Source organism: Corvus kubaryi, unplaced genomic scaffold, assembly GCF_017639235.1.
Source record: "Corvus kubaryi isolate FWS band 111438036 unplaced genomic scaffold, C.kubaryi_AGA036_p1.0 37308, whole genome shotgun sequence".
Lineage (NCBI taxonomy): Eukaryota > Metazoa > Chordata > Aves > Passeriformes > Corvidae > Corvus > Corvus kubaryi.
The window spans coordinates 5551809-5571767 of NW_024581096.1; the positions used below are offsets into that span (position 1 = coordinate 5551809).

At 36.0% G+C, this 19959-nt stretch overlaps 1 protein-coding gene across 4 annotated transcripts in view; it reads right to left on the bottom strand.

Moving 5' to 3' along the window:
* The window catches only part of MAP3K1 (mitogen-activated protein kinase kinase kinase 1), a 58720-nt gene that overhangs the window by 28274 nt on the left and 10487 nt on the right, over positions 1-19959 (bottom strand). Inside the window, exon 1 of one of the 4 annotated variants that reach the window (XM_042028322.1) lies at positions 17103-17155. The exons of 2 other annotated variants lie outside the window; for them this stretch is intronic. In XM_042028322.1, the coding sequence (XP_041884256.1) occupies positions 17103-17140 (38 nt within the window). In that variant the 5' untranslated portion in view covers positions 17141-17155. Of the gene's footprint in view, positions 1-10665; positions 10768-17102; positions 17156-19959 lie in introns of those variants that run through there. One more of the 4 variants, XM_042028323.1, reaches the window with a different exon arrangement.

Consider the following 19959-nt stretch of genomic DNA (forward strand, 5'->3'; position numbering starts at 1 on the left):
CATCAGGTATGGCAGATACTATGAAAACGAAAAATTTCATAGGAACCTTCTCAACCTGGTAGTAAATGGCAGCAACTGTCACTTAACAACAGAACTAAATGTGCTACTTCCTAGAGACAAAGGTACCTGGCTTCCAAAAATAGTTACAGAGACTTTAGCTGAATGTTATGGAAGTATGAAATTTAGTCGTATTATTCCGTTAAGAGTACTCCCTTGAAGGCTGGTACATCAAAAGGTGCATTTGTCAAAAAGTATTTCACTGCTAACAGGACAGTATTCACAACCAAAACTCTAACTCCACAGACTGAGCCATCCCTTTCACTGGAACCTCACAGGCCCTGGTCAAGAAGGGTCAATCCTTCCTGTGAGCCCCAGTGATGAAGGCTCAAAACTCCAAAGATGGATGTCAAAACATACAGAGGTAAATTTCCTGCATGGATTTTCTAGCTCCTGTGAAGTCAAATTCACCAATGTAAACCATTTGTTTTATTTCTTGCTTTGAAACCACCTAGCTAATCCTTTGAGATACATATTACTCAGTAGGTACTGAAAATGAGTCCGCCTACAAACAACACAAGAAACAACAGCCTCCGTTTACAACAGATGCTTGCTACAAAGCAAATGAAATGGGCTTCTCTCTGTGTATTTCCTAAAAAAGCTATCAGACATCTCACACAAGTATTACAGAAAGTTCTTAGGGCTCTCTAATTCTTTCTATCAATATTTAGTCAGCCAGTCACAGTTCAGATGGATCAGGGCGTACACATAGGTGTTTTCAAAATGTGAAAAACATCAGTAACATTACATGATCTCTCAGACTCTCCACTTTCATAATAAATGCTTTACAAAGAGAATTTGGTACTTTATCTCTAAAACCCTGAAATTTTACCAAGTTTATTGAGCAGAATTTCTAAAATTTACAGAAGGTAAATGATTTATATTGATACAAGAGACCCAACGCTACTAGTAATTGTGCAGTTTAATTTTTTAAATAATTTTATGAGTTTTGCTTAATATACCCAAAATGAGATGAAAGAAGTTCAAATATTTATTACAGTATTACAAACTTCAGCATCCCAGCAGAGCCCAGTATGCCCAGTTCATGTTACGTCAGCTGCAGAGAATATGCAAGTCCTCTCCATGGTGGTGCAACATACCACTGGGCCTTACTTCAAAAACAGCAGTAATGTCATTACAAAGACTGAACTGGAGTGCTCACTTACAGTCAGCTGTATGATTAGTTCATCTGCACCACCTATAACCATCTGTTATAGGATCTCAGGCATAGGTGTTAGAAAGGGATTCTTTCCTCCAGGTTGCCCCACCAGAGACCTCCTCTAGCTCTTCCTGAAGTATACGAACAAGTTTTTACTTGTTACATATCATGTAAGTAAACTCCCTTTATAAATCAAATTCTTCACTTCTAGTATGACGTTTGATCTCTTAGGCACCAAATCCTTCAAGGCTGTCCTAGCTCAAACTAGGAGTATTAGTTGAAATGTGATTGGCCAACACACAGAAAGGATCAGGTCAGAGCAGATACAGTCCTTGCAGAAGTCCTTGATGCAGAAGTCTAAGCCATTAACAGAAAGATGAGAATTATAGGTAGGATAAAAGCCAAAATACAAGTCCTAAAACAAAGTTCTCATTGGAGATTATTTTTATATGTCAGTGTATCAGGTAGATATCCTACTGTTTCAAGTGTCTATCCTACTTTTAAAGATAAAATTGCTTATTGTATATTAGATGACTGTCAGAGAAGAGCAGAACATCTCCACACATAATGCACAGGATAAAGAGTTTCTTAGCCAGTTTTACTCCCCTGTCATCAGTACAGAACATCAGATATTTCATACAAAAAAATTATGCTCTGAATCAGCTTAAGATCCTAGGGTTAGGCAGATAAACCTGCACACTATATTCTCTACCTTCAATGAGAATGGTGGAAATAAAATAGCATACAAACAAGTAGCTTGGACAGAATAAGCTAGATAAAATTTAAAAGCTACAACCTACTAAATGATTTCTCTGATAGTTATAAATGAGAAAAAATTTAGAATGTCCTGGCCCTGTTCAAAATGGCAGAATTATCAGCAGATACCAAATGTTCAGAGATTACTGCTGGAAAGGTCTCTCACCAAAATATGATCATAAAAATAAACAATAAAAGAAAGCAAATGAAAAAATTTAAGGCTTATATATATGTTGTTTCTAGAAAAGAAACAACATCCTCTACAAATTTTAGGTCTTAATGGCTCGTTAGTCTGGCCACACAGAAGGAGACCAGAGATGCAGAAAGAAATTTAACAGGTCTCCTGCTCTTTTCTGAAGAATGATCTAACTGACATGCTTTCATGACAACCATTATTTCTCACCACGGTTATATCTGTTTCTTAGTGCACACTGCTGACAATTACAACCAATTATTATTCTTATCTATTAGTTGTACTGAAGTAGCAATTAGGAATCACAAAGCAGGCCCCTCGTATTCTAAGCATCCCAATCTGTTTCTTTAATTTATGTTTTGTTATTTGGTATTAATTTTTTAAAGTTTATGCTTTTTTCCCCCCTCTTTTTATATTTCTTGTCTATGTATTTACCAGTCCAAGTTACACTAGGAATTAATATCATTAGTATGATACCATGATATAGAAACAGCTATATATATAAGCTATACTGAACAGGCACTAAACTTGCTAAAGAGATATATGTCATGCTCACTGACAGTCAGAGACTCATTCAAAAAGGCCTTGTGTTCTGAAGATTCATGCATACACTGAATTTTGCTCAAAGGCCAAAGTGGGCTAAATGTTTCCACACAGATTTCTGACTGCCATAAAAAGCTTTCCTATGGCACAGAAATAACATTAAAAATTCCTTGCAAGCCTATTCAGAGTAACTGCTGGGTAAAAAAATACAACCCTAGCAACCCTTTCACCCACTTATGGTAGACACACATTGAACAGCATTATCTTCTATCAGCAGAGAGCTACAGGAGAGCTGGCTATCACCATGAAGATCCAGATTTAGGTTCTGCAGTTCCTTAATGCTCACACCATGCAGTGCCCTTGCAGGTATAGAGTGCTCTGTGCTGAAAAGGGCTGTCTCCTTTCGAAGGAGGAGACCTTTTGGTGGTATCTGTCAGCTAATCTAACCACAGGCCAACTATACAGTAACTACACCCACTTCAACAATGGCAGCTACTATTGCAAATGTTTATTTTTTGAAGACAACGTCAAGCTACCATGACAAAAAAAATTACAGGAAAAGGCATTCAAAACTTCTGTGAGCATATGGTTAAAAATGATACAGCCTCATTAACTCCTGTTTTGTCTTCTTTAAAACCTACAGAATAAAGAGAAAGTAAGTGCAGGAATCTTACCAGATGAGGAAGAGAGTGTTTAGTGAGACAACTAAAAAAAATTTTTAAAAACCAGTTAGCAAGCAATAAAAATATTTTTCCATAATAACCAAATAGGTCTGATAACAAAACAAGAAAGCTAATACAGGACAGCAAGTATACGCTTTAAAAATATACCATTTTTTCTTATCATCTTCAGTGGATTCCTGAGATTTTATTTTAAAACTTTGGTGCTTTCACATCTCACTTATAACAATGTATTTAAGTTTTCAATTTATAGTAATTCACGCTCCTTACAAAATGTAATTCTTGATACTAATTACAAATTACATACTGTCAGAACAAAAATGCAGTGAGCTCATTTCCGTATGATAGGGGTCTGGATAAAGAAAAGTGGGTATCTTCAGTGTTTGCTTAAAAATTGACTTATAAACTGCAGACACATTCACATAGCAGTATGAAAGCATAACACAAGAGGAGCATTACTTTATGAGAATTCCAGCTTGTCACCAGTGACTTGAGGAAAGACACTGTTCCATGTGAACCAAATTTGATAGAAGGCCTTTGCATTCAAGATTTCAGATTAACCACTTCATCCCAGGCTCCCAGGCACAATGCCTCCCCTGTACACAAGGGACTGCGAATAACAGCACCATAAAGCATGGTCATCCCTCCATAATACGAGAAAAATAACATTACATAGATCTAGAAAGATGCATCAGAATGAAATTATATAGACAGATACTGCACTTATGCAAAACATGTTAGTATATGAAAAGGAATAGTCTGATTTCATGAAGACATACCATGCAAAAGAAATTAGAAGCAGAATGAAGCTTTACACAGTACTTGAGGGATGATGTAAGAATAAGTAAGAGCTATTAGGTCAGCTGGTATCAGTTTTCCTATCTGTGAAACACTCTTAAAAATGAAACTAGCAAAATTAATTCATTTTTAATCTAGTGACACGTATGTGGTCCTTCTAAGTCCAGGTTTATGAAAGAGTAGAAGTATTTGACATGAAGTGCTAAGTCTTAAAGAGACCATAGTGGTGAATAAAGATGCCTTAGTTATGTTCAGATTTCAGTTAGCATACTGACTGCCAGCAGACCACTCCCAACCTGTCACAGGTTTTGTGGGCTACCAAGAACTGTCATCTCTCTGCTTATTAAAACCAGTGCTCAGAATGTACACACTGACTCCCTGCATTCCACTCTGATCACCATCCTGAGTTCTCTAAACCCATGGCTTCAGTAATTATCACAGGAAAAGTAGTAAGTAGGGGGAGAAAAAAAAAGGCAAATTGCACTTCCTGCAAAAAGTCACCAGACAGCATTTACTTAATGCGAATTCAAAATGTTGTGGGGGAAGCTGCAGGTGGTGCTTTCACTTTTGCCTTCCAGCAGTCCACCAGAAAATGCTTTGGCTACTTGTAATTTCTTGCACTTATTTTGGCAATTTTTGATTCAAGCACTTTTTAGTATTCCCATGCTTGCCAGCTCTAAGAAATATTATCTTTTCTCCAGGATTGTGTGGAGTGATTGTTTAGCAAAAATTCTTAAAATACCATCACTGTACTGACTACACCACCACTTTGCACACTGAAAGCCACTCTATACATAATGCAGTACAAAAAGATTAAAAAATATGTCCTATTGGAAAAAATAAACCACACTGTGGAACAACCCCAAATCTACACTGACATTTACTCATCTCCCACTACTGCATTATTCAAACATTCTGATTATATGTACTTACAAGGTAGTTCAAACAAATCTGTCTCTAACCTCATACAGGACTTTGGGACCACAAAATATATTGAACATAAATAGTAACATTTTAAAACAAGTAACAAACAACAGATCACGTCACCTGTATGTATTGGCAGAATGCTGAACAATTTCCTACTGCTGTTAAAAACCCTTTGGAAGAGGAAGGGAAGAAGGCTTTCCAGAACTGGATAGTTAATATTTTACTGTCCTCTCTAATCAGCAGCACAACTGAGTAAGAGTAATTACTGTCCATTACTACATTCTCAGATCCTCTTCCAAAGGTAACTGCATGGGGTTTGGCTGGGAAGAGTTACAATAATAACTTAAACTTCATTACACTATTGTTAAATAAAAGTCAGAGTAGCTACAATTTACCATTTTTTAAAAAAATAATCCAAAAGAATCAGGGAAGGAGGAAAGAATGTGAAACTTAGAAATAAGCACAGGCACAGAACACAAGTCTTATGGGCATACAAAGGAGTAGAAACAACTATAAAAAGTTAAACAATTTAACTGAAAAATCTCTAGAACACTTATTTCAGAAATACTAACAGCAGTACGCACTGCTTGCTTTATTACCATAGATAGGTATCACATTAAAGTGACTTTAAAAAAAACTTCTTCATTTATCCTAACCCACAAGCATAAAAGAAAAAATAACCCTTGTGTTTGAAGAAGCAGCCTCATATTGCTGAAGCTACAAAATAAGTAAGATTACAAAAGAGCTCATTTATTTTCTCATTGAGAAAACTACTGCAGTGTTTATAGGACAAGCACCAAAGGTGTTTTCAGTAGGTTTCATGACAAGATAATTATTTATCTTGTCATGAAACAAGGAGCAGAGGAATATACAGATATAGGTATACTTCAGGCATAGGAGACATGTTTTCAATTACAAAGATCCTTCTCTTGCCTATTAGATATCCTTAAAAAGGGAACTTAAGAAGCAGAATTAAAATGATGCACTTAAAATTCAAATTTAGCTTTATCTGGGATTTGATTTAAATATTTAACACTGACAGTCATCATAAATGCAGTTATTAGTACTTCAAAAAGTGCACCATGACAGATGCTTCTTTGTAACTATCTGCCTATTAAACTCTTGCTTTATCAGAAATTGACTGTTGGCATTCAAGACAAAGGTTATGATTTTCTTTATGTTATTGACCAGTTAAGATATCAGTTACAATTTAAGATGTATTTTTCTTTAGTCGCTTAAAATCAACAACTACTCAGACCACCTTTCGCGTAGCTGGCAGCAAGTCTGTACCCATCCAAACTTTTCAACAATAAAGTCAAAGCAGAACTGCAAGAAAAGACTTCAAGCCATGAACCAGCAACCAAGAAAAATCTGATTAGAAATTGTCATGAAATTCATCCACACTAAAGGACCCTGAAAGTTACAGATAGGAAGCAGTTACCAACCATTTATGCAGTACCCTTAAGCACTGCTTCAGTTGAGATAGCAGCACTCAGTGAAGTCCATGGCCTCAAAGAAAAAAAAACCAAAACATTAACACACAAGTGTGCTTTCAGATTTTTAAACTGCTCTCCCACATAGCCCAAAAGACAAACATTGTGTTTGTTCTGTAATACTATACACTAGGCTTTTGTGGACTACTCATGTAAGCTCATCAGTGCAATCGTCAAACATCCATCTTCTGTCCACAGTTGTGTTTGACCTCTACAAATTAATTCTGTAATTTAATGGAGCAGTTGTCTGATATTTAGATGTTATTATTAAACTTCCATTTAGAAAACTAAAATAATAATAGCAAAATCCTTTCATGAATATTCCCAATATATGGAAGAATGGTGGGATGCTCCCACATGATGTTCACAATGCCTAAATATTCATGCACTGTAATTACAACATTTTTGATAGGTTGATACATCACTTAGCCTCACATGTAAGCAAAGAAGTTCCAGGGTTTTCTCAAACTTCTCATGAAGCATATCTGAGATAATTGTATAAACAAACATCTGTCTGGAAGATGACATTTCACTATTACACAAAAGAAGTAAGGCTGTACTGAAATTAGAATTTCAAGTAATTAAATTTGGGCTTATTAAGAAAGCTTTCTAAAATAAATGTAGAGCATGGTTTTCAAATGTCTTTATTTGCAGACTTTATTTCAAAATTATACCTTTGTACAGAAAAGCCCTGCCTTTCTTACTTTTGCTCAATTTGTTAACTAAGCTATCAATCCTGGAGAAATATGCAGGTCCATGATTCAGAAGTACCTGTTCTACAACATAAACTAATCAAGTCAAATGTCAACATCCACCTTATTTTCCCTTTTTTTTTTTTTAAGATGTCTTCCCTTACTGTGCAGATTTGGAGATTAATAGTATAATTAATGTGGCTGTGTTTTATTCATTTATGTTTGGTCCTTGATACCTTTAGCTCAGAAGTCAACTCTCAAAAACATCCTCAACTGATCCTTATCACAACTATGATTTTTCCACAGTTCTCAGCACACTTCCCTAAAGAAACAATATGCCAGGTGTACCAACCATTTGAAATAAGCAATCTGAAATAAGGAAAAGTCAAATTACAAATATTTTGGTCCTATTCCATCAACTGATTAACAATCATTATTAGGAACTAGAGAGTACGATTCAGGCAGCAGTGGAAATGAAAACATTTCTGTAATTTACTCAAAATAGCTCAAAAGAAACTTCAGTCCTGAATAGCAGATGCTTTATTCAGATTGTCCCAGCATGCTTTTGTTTTTGTAAAGTAAAGAAGTATCAGAACTTTGATTTTTAGTTTCACATGTACCATACTTGGAATATTTTGGGGGTTTTGTGGTTTGTTTTTTATTGCAGGGATGGTGGTGGTTTATTAATTAAGAAAATAGCTTGCAGGGCAAGTTAAGGCTGCATGGGAAAAGCATTGCTGTGTCAATCCCTGGTATAAGTATCCCATTTATGAAAGGACCATGAAACAAATATTTTTCATATTCCATTTTGTTGCCATCAATACATAAACCATTTTTAAAAATCCACGTTAAGCAGAAAGCCTACTACACAAAGCAGTATTTTCATAGTTCTGTTAAGTTTTAAAGCAAGACAGAAGAACTTTGTATGCTGCTGCAAGCATATCATATATATCCCTCCCTACAAGGAAACTTTAATGCACAGATATGTGCTTTAATGCACAGATATGTTTTATCCATTACCTGTATCTCCCTATGTGTTAAGCTTTTATGCTGCCCCCCAGGAATGTTGGATTTCAGATAGTTATGAATTAATTGTATGGAAACTAACACTTTAACAACAAAAGGTGAGAAAATGTGGTCTTGTTTATGGACACATCTACCTGCTCTAGAGGGATATAACACAATTGCAGCCCTCATCTCTTAGAGCAGACTGGGTTTTAACTTACCACCTAATGCTGTCAGCAACCACCATCACACAAAATTCAGCATTGGGTGGATCATGCAAACCACAGACAGGAGTCCATGCTACTGCTGAGTGCCACACTTAAACATAGTTCTAGTGTTTGTGAGAAAATGTAGTCACAGCAGTGTGATGTGCATTTAGACTCACAAAGACTGCTGTGCTCCCCTTCTCAAGCCAGAGCACATTTAGACATGACATATAAAGCTAGCATAAGATATCAAACAGAAGCCACAATTGAAAGCTTTGTTTTCTATGCAGTTCACTTCAAAATAACTGCTTCCCAAGGTAAATTTTTCAAATTCAACTTCCTAAAATTCAATATATTATGAAATATTGTTAGGCTATTAAAAAAACCCAAAATTGTGTAATTAATCTGTTAAAATCTGTCCTGCATAAAAACAAGATGCAACATTTTCCCTAGTTAGCTCATTTGAAAACACAAAATCAAGTAAGTACGAATGCTGAATGTTGTCTCAAAAAAACCCCAAGTCGACAATTTTATTCTGAATATTCCAACTTAATCATGTACTCATACAATAGAGGGGAAATTCGACACAGTCTACTCTACAGGGCAGAATTGAACTAGATCATAAAACAAAAATCAGAAATACTACATTTTTCTGCCACATAAAGCAGCTTCCAACAGGCTGCAACAAAGTTCTAAAGCCTTCCTATACACAAGCAGTATGGGACAGAGATATTAAGGTATTTTTAGCATTATAATGTAGTCTTTTAAAAAAAAAAAGCTAAAAATGAGTCTCAGGGCATGTTATCAAACTGAATGTCGTGGAACATGTGGAAATTGGAGGTTCCAAGAGGTTACTGAAAGTTTATTCCAGGTGACAATATGGAAAAAGTAAAAACTGCAAGATTTTATTTTTTTACCAAGCAGATTTCAAAAATTTGAGCTATGAAAAGAAAAAAAGTTAAAATATTTTTTCAACTATTCATCTGAAAGCAAACCTACTTAAGGAATACACCCAAATTTCATTTCTTCTTCCTTCCCTCTCTGCCATTCTGTATCAATTAAAGAAGAGGCAAGGTGATGGGTGCACTTTGTAAATTTGGTAATGGATCTCAACCTCAAACATAAACATTTAAGATTTATAGATTAAGATGCTTTTAAAAGCATGAAAAAGCAGAGTATTTAAAAAAAAAAAAATCAAACCACAAAGAGTACCTAAAATATTTATATGCAAGTAGAATCTTGAATTTGCTGCTAGAATACTCTTAGAACTCTTAAATCAAGTACAAACATTAGAACTAATGCGGTAACAAGCCTAGAAACACATTAGGTAATTTAAATACCTAGGCTCTGAAAAACAGCTATTTATGCCAATGCAAAGGAAGAAGGGACCTACCTATCTCAGGTAGGTAACCTGTTGAAACAATTCCATAAACCATCTCTGCAGACACAAGGTCAGTTTAAAAAGTTCCTATTCCCTACCTAAGTTATTCATTTCTTTTTACCCCTACTGATGCTCATCTGACTTCAGAGAAAAACCCCAGAACGCCACCACATATTCTGAAACTTTAAGTTGGAGAAGAGAAAATGGAAAACTGTTGGTCTGGGTTTGATCTCCAACCTAATTCATGTGGTCCTCCAACATTTTCCCAGGAAAATAAAACAGGATGAAATTTCTGATGAACAAGCTTCTTTTACAGTACACATGCATTGTAATACAGATTTATTCCAGTGGAGAAGACCCCCCACATGCAGAAATGGGATTTACCACACTAAAGACTACAGGATGTAGGACTAACGAATAAAGGATGTAGGACACACTACATACTAAAAACTGTAGGATGAAGAAACCCTTATTATTAAAATAAATTATTCTGCCAGAGCAGAAACAACAGTCCCCAACCAAAAGCTGAAATTTGTTCTCCTTCAACCCAGCAAAATAGCAGGGGTTATGACCTTCAGACATGAGATTAAATGTATTAGAACGCTTAACACTGAAAGCGATTCATACTAACTTTTTTTCCTGATTTCTGTTCAAGAGGTTACCCCCCAAAAGTAACAACTTTCTTTGTTTCTTATTTATTGTAGGAGGAAAATGCTACATTTCCAGGACAGAAAGGAAACATGTCAATATGACTAAAGATAAGAATAGAGCTTACAGAGAACCGCAGACCCGGTGCATTCACAAGGCTCCCAGCTGCACAGTCTGTCACTCCATGGGATCTCCCCATAGAAGCATCTTTGTAAGTCCAAGCCTCAAGTCCACGCAGCCCAGCATCCTCTGTCAAACTGCAACTATCTGTGCGTGCTGCGGTAAAACCACAGAACAATCTCTGAGCAACTCCTCCCACTAGATTCTCCCCCACTTTCACCAGCCAATGCACGGCTTCAGGGATGAATGAGAGGATGATACTCCACATGAATTTGTCCAATTTACTTTTTATCTGCTGTATCTTTCATCTGTTGGTTTGTACGTAGACTGCGCTCTAGAAACTGAAGGCATGTCATGGGAAATGACCCAAGAGGATAAAGAAGCTGAGCTGACCTCAGGTAAAAAGTAAAAATTGTGTTCACTCACCACATGACAAGACTAAAAAAAACCCATATGTTGAAAATAACTGCAGTACAGAAAATCGTTAAGATACACGTTAGAGGTAAATGCCCATTGTTTATTTTAATATATAAGCCACTTTGTGAATAAATGTAGGTCAGAGAACAAACGCCCACTATTATAAATCAGAAAGACTGTAGGCTAGGGAATCCAGTAACTTTAAAACTTTACCATAAAGACACACACCTTGGGCTTCCCACTTCTTCTAAAACCCTGATGCAAGTACAAAGGAGTTGTAATCATCAAATCTGCTCCTGCAGGCAAGTCAAAACAGAGGAGAGTGCTCACGTACCCTCCTGACTTACTGAGAAAACCCACTGGTCCACAAGTACACGCTCTGCTTCCCCTATTTTTTGCTTTTACTAGGTTTATCTTGACTTCTCTAGGCAGAAGACACTGCATGTCCTTGACTTCATGTCACACTATCAGCATTATTACACAAGAATGATACAAAAAATTCCACTGTTTCAATGTTCAGAAAATGTTACACTAGAACTGCCATTATATACAACCAGATTTAAACTTCAGCATGAATTATGCAATGAATTATTCAATGAGAAAGTTCTACTCAAACCAAAATGGCAGAGAGAAAAACCCGAGTAACCTTCTGGGGACAGAAGAAGGAGAAACTACAACTACAGATTAAGCTAAAACTCTAAAGGAAGCTGTCTGTGCCAGCAGACATTCAACAAACACATCTGTCAGTGTTATCATGTGTATACAACCCAGAAGAGGAGAAGAAAGGCAAGTTTCACTTCATGAAGGTTTTCCCTTGGGCAACTATACTAGCAACAAATTCTTAAAAATAAGGTCTGTTTGCACCATGGCATGTTAAAAAATTATTTCTAAGCTATACAAAAAGAAATCAGAAGATGATTATAATTACTAAAATCTATCAGAAAAAAGAAAACAAAAAAAATGTTCAGTTAGCTTCCTCCCAAGCAGTAGAGTTAAAACAGAAACACTTTGTGTCCTGGAACATGTTCTTTGGAATCCCAGTAGCTCTTCCTGCTGCAGGCTGAAGTTTCTGACAAAGCAGAAGAAGTCTGTAATTTCCTGCTTTGCAGAACTATCAAAACAACTGTCACTTTTTCAGAATTTAACAGCAGAGAGGAACAGAATACTGTACCCAGATGGTGCTAGTGCTTTATTATCACACTAGAAATGGAACCTCAGCTATGAAGGGAAGCTGGCAGCAAAATTTAAGATTTAAAAAAACCCAAAAAAACCACCCCAGATTTCTGAGGGAATCTACGATGGAAAGGCTGTCTCTTCCCAAAGCCTAGACAGAGCATGACCAGACACTGATCAAGAAAGATGCATTCTCATAATCTCTCTGAAACACAAAATTCAATACAAACATTAAAGTGGTATTTGTCATAACAGAGACAGCATTAACACAAAGGAAATTATTAATGAAAGTTTAAGAAAGCTTCATAAGGACTCCTTCTCTTGCTGAGCCAGAAAATGAAAAAGCATTCTGCCGAAGTCAGCTGCATGCTTTCGGTTTCTCTTATCTGACTATGAAAAAGCCCTTCTCATTTCTTTCTGCAGCTTGCAGAAATTTATGTGAAACTCAGTTCATGAGAGGCAGATATCTGAAAAACAGAAGTTACTTTCAAGTGCTGTTAAAATATCTGAGCATGTTTTAAAAAGCAATTTGATTACTACATTAAAAAAGCTAAAATGGCCAGACAAAGTAAAAATACAGCAATTTGTTTCAAAAATTAGAAGAGAAAATTGTGTGTGTGACGTAGCCTTACATGACTTTTGTACTGAATTGTTCCAAATAGCACACTGCACTAGTTGACTTGAAGTATATCATAATTAAACAAACTTAAACGATATGATCAGCACAGAACTGAATTTTACTATACAATGTCACAGTTCAGCTTCTCCCCTTAGATGGCTTGTTTAAGTAATAAACAATTTACTACAATAGAGCTGTTAAGAACACAACAGGAAATGTTTCACTGGGGATGAGGACTTTGTTTTCTTGGACTGTAGAACACACTGACTGGGACTGTTCTGTGTTACCTCTCGACTTTGCACCAAGTCCACAGCAAACTCACCATCTGCTAAAGATTCAGCTGCATGAGGTAGGATAAAAAAAGTGCAAGGTTCTTGTTACCTGTAATTTATCTCAGAAGACTGTTATAGCAGTAATTTTAAAGGTTCATCTAGGAGGAAAAACCCCTCAATCTACCTTTTTTTTTTTCTAGGGAAAGTTGTTTTCCATTTCATAAAATGCAAATATTTATCCTATAGTTATTATCTTTCCAGCAGAAGAAACTTGTGTCATTCACATGTAATGCATTTAGTTGAAAGTGGTAAAGAAATAATCTAATTTAGGAGATGTTACTTTGTAACTAGCAGCTGGATGTTCAATTTACAACTTATTTCCAGTTTCACAGTGCTTTAGAAAGTAAACTACTTATCCATATCCTATGGGTATCTCTCATCCATAGCACAGCATATCATACTCTCTTCTCAGTCCAGGACCCAATAAGCAAGGAGAGGTGCTCATATTTATGTAACAGCATTAATTTTAAAGCAATGTTCTTACTAAGAAGAAAAAAGATCATGAAATCTAGCCCATGAATGGAAGTGTTGTCAACAAAAACTATGATCAGTGTGGGAAGCCAGTTATCTGAACTTTTAAATTTTATTTTATTCAATCAACATATCCATTGTTTTTCTCCCTTATGAAGGGCAGCAAATTACACATGTATGAGAAAAATAAGCAAGAATGCCTATGTCTAATTGAAAATACAAATGTGCAAGTGGCATTGATGTCTGGGGGGTGAGGCAGGGGTGTGGGGAAGAAAATGTTATCTTTGTCTGAATCTTTTTCTCATTTCATATATCCACCAGTTAGTACTATTTTAAGCAAATTATGATATTCTGCTGTATACCCCCTCACTGTTTCACAAATTCATTTGATCATTAAAAGCACAGTTTCTAGTGTGAAACACAGTTAAGCTGTCATATGATCAAAATGTGTTAGACCTATGCTGGTATTAATGCTGGGATCTAAGTATGTATGTACTTTTCAGGACCTCCTTGGTAATAGACACTATTAGAGAGAATTTAATAATTTAATTGTTAGACTGAAACATAGGTGTAATAAGGAAAGAATATGCACTTCATTTTAAATCTTATGTTTGAAAGTAATCTATACAACGTTGCACCTACAAGAACAACTTTATTTAAACTAGCATTGCATGGGTGTCTGAGTTTTCAGAATCATAAGCCCACCTCTCAAAATCTGGTACAGAACCTAACTACAGAAATACTTTGTCTTTAATTTTCTCCCTACTGTTTAGCACAGTGAAAAGCAACAAATGGAAAATACCTGAAACACCAACAAAGGCAAACACAGAAGAATAGGCCATAAATGACAGTGCTGAAGAGGTCCAGAGTTTCAGAAAAGCCAAGCCCCGACTCTTTTCCTTTCCACCTCCCACAGGCAGACACAAATCCTTACCAACACAGACTACAAGTTTCAAGGCTGTCTGAGAAACCATCTTGTCTTACAAAAGGTCCAATAGATTGATGGTTTGCAAGTGTTGTCGTTTCAATTTAGAACTAACCTAGAAGTTCTAAACCTAGCAATTTCACAGCACTTAGTTCACCAAGATACTCTTTCTGCATTGTAGTTTTCACAGGATTTTCTGAAACTAATGCACATCAGTGAGTTTTTACTTCAATTTATTACCAGTTTCTCATGAAATCTCATATAGTTTTGACCACCACAATGCTCTAAAATTAGAAAGGCAGTAAGTGAATTCTGTGCTTTCAAGTGTGTCTTAATCTGGTTTCCAGAGCTTTTCCACTTCATTTTATTTCAGGGTTCTAAGGGAAGGTTAAACTAACATTGACTGATTTTTCTATTTCTGTTCAAAAATCTTATAATTTCTTCATGCAACAACAAACTCCGGTCCATTAAAATTATGACCTTAAAAAAAAAAAAGCAAAACACCAAAACTTATTGGCTCAAATTGGTGGATGAAAGCCAGTTCTCATTACAGACTTTTAACCAAAAGCACCTCAAGCAAGATATGTGTTTTGAGAAAAGCAAATTTTCTGCATTATTCTTAGAAGATTCTTAACTACTTCCAACTTCAAAGTAATTATGTAAATAACATTTAATACTGTGCACTCAATCCTTAACAAGTCAGAATAAACCACATCACTTGGAGCAAACTGGCTGATAAATGCACTCTTCTGGTGCTTTATTCCCACTGTCAGCTTTGAAAAAAGGTGCAAGACTACTAGTGACTGTTCCCCCGTATTGTTCCCTTCCCTGCCTTCACATTAAAATAGCTTCCCAATTCATATGAAAGTATCCAAGGAGCAATTTCATTTTCTAAAAAATGTCAAGCCTCCCAAGGCCATTTCCAGATTTAGGCTTCACATTTAAGTAACTAAATATGTGTTTCAGCTATATTCAAAACCAACCTTCACTTTCTGCATAAGCAATTCTAGTTAAAGACAGCACAGTAAAGAAAAAAGAACAGAAGAAGCATTCATGTCCAGAAAACACATAAATCAAATACCAACATGAGAAATTCAGAACTATTAAAAATATAATTTAAAAAAATTAAAATTAAATTTTAAAAAAATTGAGTAACAGAAGTGAGGTTTCTTTTCTCTATGAATATTCACATAGACATGTATCAACCTAGAAAGCAGCAATACAAGACAAGAATGTGTTTTAAAACTACAGTATTAAAAAAAAAAAAATCACCAAAACCAAATCACTTAATAAGGAATATGACAGCTACTTTGGGAAAAAAGTTCACAATAAAAATGAGACTACAATGAATGAGAATCCAACTGGATATTAAAAAAAAAAAGCCAAGAAGAATTTGCTAGTTTGAAGTTTTGGTATGGTTTCTGAGCCTATTCAAGTACCAGCAAGTACATAAGGCACAGGTGAGGGAGGCCCAGCTCATTTAATCCTTTTTTGATTTGATGAAGCACTACTCATCCACAACTGATTTCTGTAGTTCTCTGTATACACAATTATGTTAAAGTATCTTCAGAAAGTAAAAATCTAAATTGCACAGCTCAAAAGAGTATTTATCCTTGTGCTTTATTTTTTAATTCCTTCTGAAGCAAATTCCTCACTCTTTTTATTAGACTGATTGGACCAATCTACAGATTTTAAAGTGACTTAATTTATTTGCCAGCAGCCATAACTGCCTTTACTCAAAATTAAGTGAAAAGAAAATGGAGAGCTAATTATATTCAAGAACATTAATTCTTCTTTGGAAAGATGAGATTTTCCCATCTGCCTTAATAAAGTTTTCCTTCAAGTTTCATGGGTGCTTCTGCACAATCGTAAGTGAAATCTCAGTCAGTTTTGTGTTCTCCATACTTCGATAGTCTATTTGAGGATTTAAAATCAGAATCATACAAACATCAGTATAGCCTAAACCACAGTGCTGTTTTTTTAAGCAACACATTTAAAGATAAGAAACACAAACTAGGACTGTAGCTTGAAGTGATAGTAATGGAAATCATGAAAATATGGGAAATAAAAGCCCAAGATTTCACTGAACCAACTTAAGAAAGGGTAAACTACCCCACTTATTATAGAGAAAGTATCTTTCACTCAAAGGAAATCAGTAACAACAACTGAATCTGAATTCCCTGAGGTGTTACCAGAAACTCATCAGCACTGATTCAGCACATGAAATCGTAAAGCGGCAACAAATTAAACAGGTGATTATCAAGCAGTCTGAGCATCAGAGCAACTGTATGAGTTAATAGTTCCACTTGTGATTACCCCACTGTGCTATGACTTCTCTGAAAGGACTTTCAACCTTAGCTGAAATAACTTAACAGGACATAGTAATAATTCTATCCCAGAATTTGTCTGATTATTACAATTTCATAACCCAATGTAATTTTCTTTACTTTGCTACACCATGTAAGTTTTACTTTAAAGGAAAAAAAGTGGGGAAGAGATTTCCATACCTCTTGCAGCTCTCGAAGGTTCTCCAGTTTAATGGCATTTCCACACATTAAGAGATTACAAAAGGACTCTTATGTAAAATCAATGCATGATCAGATGTCTTAAAAGTTTAACCACCATCACTGAAGCACAACTGCAATATGCTCATTTTACAGCCAAAAGAATACTATTCTGAAAGACCTTTACAAGACAAATGCCTAAGAAAAAAGAGAACAAAAAACCATTTTCTATAACACACAGATAACTTACTAAATTTTAATAAAATATTCAAAGATTAGGCAAACATTTGTGATCACTAAAGATATCACACTAATTTTACTTCTTACCATGAGAACTTGTATGACAGTAGCAGCCTCAAATACAGGACAGCAACTGGGAAAGCAGTCTCACTTCTTTAAACAGGTGTGCAAGTGCTTTTCAAATCATTGTGAAACCACAATAATACATAAAAGCCCAGAAATAAAAACTAGTTTCCAGGACACACTGGTGTAACTGTAGTTGGGGGAGTCTGCATGTGAAACGAGTCATGACCTTGTGACTTACTAATGGACTGTTTATGGAAATACTTTTCTCAACAAGTTAATCTTTTACTAGGTACTGGAGTGACCTGACTGTGAACTAGACGCTGAAGACTGATGTCACCCATTGAATTAATTGCTACATTAAAATGTCAGGCAACCTGGGACAAGCAAAGGGTGACAGAGCCCCAAGTTCATGCAGATATCAGAAAGAAAACATGCCTTTGAAATGCTGGAACAATGCTGACTGCAGCCAGGACTAGTGAAGAACACACTGTCACATGATCCTGTCCTGGAAAACCAACAGGCATTTGCACAGTGAGCCTCAGCAACACTCAGGTAACATAAACTGTATCACTCTGAATACTCTCAACAGGGAAGGTCACCTCTTTCAGAAGACATACTTCCCATCTACTTGCTTAATATGTCTGGATTAAGCATTAAACAAGCTGCTGTATGAATATGGAATAGCAGAGTTCTCAATTCTTGCTTCTTGGCTGCCCACTCACAACTACTGAAGAACTAATGCAGTTACACAGAAAGGGTTAAGCATTTTAATCCTATAATTATAGATTATTTTAGCAAGTGCAAATAAGTATACAGTAGCCCAACAAATCCTTATCAAAAGTCACCACGGTAAGAACCAGCTACACTAACCACTTCCCTTGTGAGAGCCAGCTTCATCCCCTCCCAGTTATAAAAACATGGCATTTATTTGAACATGGAAAGGGAGTAACAGTGCTAGACCCATATTGTCTCATTTCCTATTTCCTTTTAAGTATTAAAATGCAAAATCTCTTTTCACAATGAGATTCAGAAATGCAATGAAGCATACATTGGGCTTTCAGGAGATAAAGTGAAATGTTGGTTCTCTAAAATGAACTTAAGGGGGGAAAAAGAGCAAGTTCTACAGAGCTTTTTTCTTCCCCTAAAGTGATTATAAAGAAACATGAGGAAAGATTAGATAGACTGACAGTTAAGAAAAATGCCCAAACTTTGCCCAATAATAACTACATTGAAAACTTTGACTGCATTTCAGCTTATGCACTAATTATTTGTGGTTTCAAGCAAAAAACAGTAGTTTAAAAAATGTCAATAGGGCAAAATCCATACACCTATTCTATACCTCCACCAAATCAGAAATTTATTTGTCATCATGTCTGGTGCACAAATATTTTGAGATCTGGAGGCAATGGTGTCTTCTCAACCAGAGATAACTGACAATACTTAATGAAAAAAAGAGCCTGTCATTCCTAAGGTATCGGCTCCCATAACACAAGCTATGTTCTCCCCACAGAGGGAAGACAGAACACAGCTGGTCGTAACTAGTATAACCAGTTGAGCTCTTTCGTACAGATGACATGTCACATCTCTGAAAATGCTGCTATAGTATAAATCAGTCCTCCACCATCTGGTTTTGGCTTTGTTCCAATCCAGTTTGCCTATTTACTAGTTGTGCAAATCAGATCTTTAGCACTTTTGGCTCTGTGATCAAAGAAACTTAATGTACCTTTTATACCAATGTTAACCAGAGAAGGTAAATTTGTTCAGTAGTCTTTCCCCTTACAAACATTAATGGAACAGATCGGAATTATTTCCCAATAAGCTGGAGGAAACAAACTGAGTACTTTTTCAGAGTCTTACAGCTCCTTAAGTATAGCTACTCATACCTAAAGGTCCTAGGTACATTAAAGATACAGTTACATTCTTACTTTTGACCACTTTCAGCACTATAGCCACTGAATCTGGGTTTTAGTCATGACAAACCCATGAGTTTTAGATATTTAACCAGCATGCACCAAAACACTATCAGCGTAGCCTAGACAAAAGCAACCTAAGCATGCTAATTGAAACACACATTTCTCTGTAGAGATTCTGCTACAGTCAGGAAGTATTGCAGTTTGTAGCACATACTAGATTACCAGACCTTGCACCCTTCTTTTTTCCCCCCAAGTTCTACAGCGGTACGTAGTGCCTGAAGCATCAGAGGCAGTCCAGCTCGCTAACTTTACAAGTCTTAAAAAAAGTTTTATGCAGCTGAGTGCCACAAGATGCAGAAAACTTACCTAGTCACTGTGAGTACAACAGGTTTTATGGTAGTTTCATCCTGCTGCCAGCTGCTACACAGAGCTGGTGAGCAGATAAAGCTGAGAACGCTGACAGAGTCACATGTAACTCCAAGGCAGGCATAGTGGTAATTTGGGTCCTGATTTCCCTCTGAAGTGGGATTGATGTTTTGAACAAAACTCAGACTACTTAGTCACCTACTTAGTGACAAATGCCTTGCTTTATTTCAGGCTAAGGTACCAATACCACAAATATGATAAACAGGAAATGAACA